The sequence below is a fragment of the Mercurialis annua genome, linkage group LG5 (assembly GCF_937616625.2).
Source record: "Mercurialis annua linkage group LG5, ddMerAnnu1.2, whole genome shotgun sequence".
NCBI lineage: Eukaryota > Viridiplantae > Streptophyta > Magnoliopsida > Malpighiales > Euphorbiaceae > Mercurialis > Mercurialis annua.
In genome coordinates this window covers 9,579,640-9,584,213 of record NC_065574.1, presented here as the reverse complement: position 1 = coordinate 9,584,213, position 4,574 = coordinate 9,579,640, and the positions used below count along the sequence as shown (strand labels likewise).

Sequence of the window (4,574 nt, the reverse complement as noted above, 5' to 3'; positions counted from 1 at the left end):
AATCATTAATAAATATCAAAAACTAAAGTGAAGTCATTAAATTATTAAATTGAATAATAATATAATTTTTATTTATATATATGTATATATATTAGAAATATAAGTTTAATGACTAAACTGGACTTTTATTTTTTTTAATTAATTTTTTTAATTTGGTTGAATAATACCAAAACTGAATGAAATGACTACAACATTAACGGAAATAAAAATAGAGAACTATGTCATTTTATAAAAAAAATAAACTAAAGTATAAATTATAACATATGTGGGAGACTTGAAATTATAAATTATAACATAATTCAATATTATTCAAATTCTCATTTTGTGGGAAAGTTAAAATCCACAATCTTTTTATGAACGATGGATCAGCTAACATGTAATTATTTCAAATATATTTTTATAAATTCATGAATTGTACATACATTTTAAACGGTCGAATTTATAAATCTATGGATTTCACATTTCATTAATTTAAAATTTAGGAATTTAGTAAAATTTATTGATTTTAAAATCTTTCAATTCAAACATTGTCTTAGCTAGGTTGTTAAACCGAAAACAAAAACATTCCTTGAAAAGGAATCAAAGTAAATTTATCATAGGAATAAAAATAAAATAAAAACAAAAACCAAAACATAAAGAAATAAAGTTTATTTATAATGTGGACTTTTAAAGTCCTTATATAATGCTCCTATAAATTCGTCATAACTCATACTCAACAACATCACCAGCAACAGATTGTATAGTTGAGAAGAGAAATAAAAATAAGAAAATGTGGGGCGGTTCAGCAGTAACAGCAGCCATGGTGGTTGCAGAGTTCATAGAAATGGGAATTAGCACAGTGATGAAGGCAGCCATGAGCAGAGGGATGAGTCAGTTTGTGTATATGTTTTATTCAAATGCCTTGGCTCTCTTTATTCTCATCCCTTCTTCATTCATCTATTACAGGTATTTATATAGTATTACATAATTCAACATTATTAAATTCTCATCTCTAAATATATATGAATATGAATGTATTTTCAGGAATAGACCTCTGCCTAAAATTACAGGCTCCATAATCTGCAGAATTTTGTTTCAGGCTATTCTCAGGTTCTTTTTTTTCTTTTGCTTAACTTTCACATAATTAATTTGTTTAATTATGAGTTTATAATGATATTTAATATATGTTTTTATGTACATTTGCAGTTGTGGTCTTCAAATAACAATGAACACGGGAGTAAAATATGGTTCTCCAACTTTATACGCGGCCATGACTGATCTTACACCGGCCTTCACTTTCTTAATAGCTGTTATATGCAGGTGTGTATTTCTTAAGTATTAGCTCTATTAAAATATTTGGCTATAAATTATTTATTTTGTGTGTAATTTGAATTAAATTATTTTATTTTTATTATTATAATTTAGAATGGAAAAGCTGGAGTTGAGATTGCAAAGCAGCCAAGCAAAGTCAATAGGGACAATAGTGTCAGTGGGAGGAGCCTTATTTGTGACATTGTACAAAGGCCAGCCCATCGCACTGAGTCTTGGATTAGAAACAACAAGCTCACTACATGGCCCATTGTTAGGCATCATCTCATCAAACTGGATCTTAGGAGGCATTTTATGTGCAGCCAGTGCTCTGATCTTAGCCCTATTATTAGTTGTCCAGGTACATCTACTTATTACCTAATACTGTTATTATATACGTGCTAGTGTTTTAAAACCGAACCGATAATCAAACCGATGAGGCAACCGGCGATAAAAATAAGTTTTATACATGGTTCACATATGAATCCATTCAGAATGGATATAATTTGATCTACTTAATTACAACAAAAGTGACAAATTGCCGTTATCTTAAATTTATTGCAGCGATTTATATTTTACGAGCAGTGTTTATACGATGTCTTTAAATACTATTACAAAATTTATATAATGGCTACTAATTAAACTACATTGTTATGATCACATTATCCAGTGGTGGTATATGATCACTAATATCTAAATATGCAGACTTGGATTCTGGAGGACTACCCAGCAGAGTTGATGGTAACATGCATCACTTGCAGCTTTGTAACAGTGTTATCAGCAATTGTGGCTCTAATTGTAGACAACAATCTCAATGCTTGGATTCTAAAGCCTGATGTCGGGTTGATTGCTATTGTGTGCTCGGTACGTAATTACATATAAAGCTAATACAAGGCTTAATCATTTAAAAATATTTCATTTTTTTTACCATTTTTTGTTTATATTCTAAATTTTGTAAAATCGTCAATTTTATCGTATTTTCTAATTTCAGGCAATTTTGGGGGTAACTATTCGAAGTGTAATATACGCGTGGGCATGCCGCAAGGAAGGGCCACTCTTTACTGCCATGTTTAAGCCACTTGGGATGATTATTGCTATTATTTTAGGGGTTTCTTTTCTTGGGGATTCTCTCTATTTCGGAAGGTATTGTTATCTCCAAAAATATAAATTATCGTTCCATCGGTTATAATATAATTAGTTTATTTAAAGTAATGAGATTGGTCATCTGATCTCTTATAAAATTGAATATTAATTACTTGTCTTAGAAGTCACTTTATTTTAATTATATTTTCCAGTATAATTGGATTTAATCAGTTTCCATTTAATTAATATGGATGATTATTATTTATTTGATTTGTCTATATGAGGTCTAAAATTATTAAAATGTGTAATTTCCTTTATTTGCAGTGTAATAGGAGGAATTATAATATCCATAGGATTTTATACTGTGATATGGGGAAAAGCTCAAGAAGACAAAATGAGTGAAGATGAAACAAATGTGAATTATGACTCATCATTCTCTCCTAAAGTCCCTCTTTTGCAGAACAAAAATGAGGATAATGTGTAGAAATTGTCAATTATTTATTCAAGCCTATTTTATCAGCTTTGTTGGCAGCCCATCTCTATTAAAATTGGAGCTGCCTTGGAAAATCCAAGCTTTTCAAGTGCTAGGCCTACTTTTTCAACAAATATTTGTTTTGTCCTTTGAATTTAGTAAAAAATATCAAATTAGATAATCTTTATGACTTTAGAAAAAAGTGCTCTCAAATTTCATATTTCAGTCCATATTATTTCCTCAAATGGGTGGCAGAAAATGATTGGACCATTATATAAAAATGAAACGGAAATGGCAGACATCTATAGCTATCATATAATTTGGAACTGAAGGGATAAAAGAAGTCAAAATTTCAAAGTTTGCAGAGTTTTTTTTCAAAATCACAAACTTGGTATTATTTGATCTTTTGTGTCAAGTTCAAAAGGTAGAATAAACCGTTGTTATATATCTTTTATACCTTTGTATTGGCGCTTCAGGTCAAAGTTATGAAAATAAATATAGTGAGTGTCGGTGTGGGTAACTTAAATTGTAAGTCATTGTTATAGTACTCAAGTGAATTGAGTGTGAAAGTGAACTTTGCAAGTGAATAATACTCCTCTATTACTTTTTTTTTATTTACCAAATCATATACAAAAAGTCAAGTTTTTATGTACATAAAGGGCGGAAGGTACAAAAAAACCCTCGAGTTTTTCTCAAAAGTACATATCAGCCCTTTTATTTTATCTGGGCACAATTAAGCCCCCGTATTTTTAAAATTGAACAATTAAGCCCTTATTATTTTAAAATCGAACAAATAAACTCTTTTAGTTTACTTTTGGGACACTTATCCCCTCAACTTTTTGGTAAATATTTTAAATATTAAAATTATATTTGAACTTTTTTCCTATATGATTATGCGAGACATGTAAGCCATTAACGAGTGTTTCTAATGATGTTGGATGAAAGGGGTTATTTGTTCTATTTGAAAATAAAAAGGGCTTAATTATACCTCCAAAAAGTAAAAGGGCTGATTTGTACTTTTGTAAAAACTACGAGGGTTTTTTTTGTACCTTTTGCCTATATAAAGTGATGTTAGATGATTTAAGAAGAGAGATAGAAAACGATCTCATTTAGAGAGATTGTGTTTACTTTATATTTGGTTGAAAACCATCCACAAAATCCATAACCGAAAATCAGGTTGATCATTTGGGGCTTTCAAGATACATAATTTCCTCCGATCTTTATGAGTTTAAACGAAATCTAAGATGAAACATTGAAAGAAATTAAATTATGATGATATGTATGTTACCTTGAGCGATGATCGCTGAAGTAGTTGGAAATGATTCTAAAATTTGAGAATCATTATTCATTGTTTCCGCAGTTTTTGATTTAAGCAAAGATATAAGCAAATTGTGGTGAAGTTAGGGCAATGTTTGATAGATCATGTCTTCCAGTATGCAATAAAGAAAGCTCTAATACTTTAAAGAAGTTCCTCTTCCTCTATCATAATAGATACTAGTCACATAATATAAAATACTTGTATCCTTTCTATTTTTAGCACCTGAAGAATTAGTATTAAATTGTCTCGTATTTTGAATTACCATGGCAAAAACTTTGTTCATAACTGGTAATGGTTCTATTATCAATATTTACCGTCTTCCACCAGCAAAATTATCATTCAGTCGTTTAAAAAACTTTATGACTTAATCATTAGGCTAATAATCATGGACGGTCCTCGACCTTTGCACTAAGC

The 4,574-nt window shown here is 29.7% G+C and overlaps 1 protein-coding gene across 1 annotated transcript; it reads left to right on the top strand.

The window, feature by feature from the left end:
* The first annotated feature begins 703 nt into the window (after positions 1-703).
* Positions 704-3,023, top strand: LOC126680168 (WAT1-related protein At3g28050-like). The gene is made up of 7 exons (XM_050375224.2): positions 704-945; positions 1,024-1,089; positions 1,186-1,299; positions 1,405-1,648; positions 1,993-2,151; positions 2,279-2,430; positions 2,695-3,023. The coding sequence occupies exons 1-7, from the start codon at positions 770-772 to the stop codon at positions 2,852-2,854; spliced, it is 1,071 nt and encodes a 356-aa protein (XP_050231181.1). The 5' UTR covers positions 704-769; the 3' UTR covers positions 2,855-3,023.
* Positions 3,024-4,574: the final 1,551 nt, after the last annotated feature.

Bases quoted from the DNA above. Each gene is read 5' to 3' on its own strand.
- LOC126680168 (XM_050375224.2), top strand. From the start codon at position 770: ATGTGGGGCGGTTCAGCAGTAACAGCAGCCATGGTGGTTGCAGAGTTC. The intron at 1,090-1,185 runs GTTCTTTTTTTT...GTACATTTGCAG, and splicing joins TTGTTTCAGGCTATTCTCAG to TTGTGGTCTTCAAATAACAA. The intron at 1,649-1,992 runs GTACATCTACTT...CTAAATATGCAG, and splicing joins CCCTATTATTAGTTGTCCAG to ACTTGGATTCTGGAGGACTA.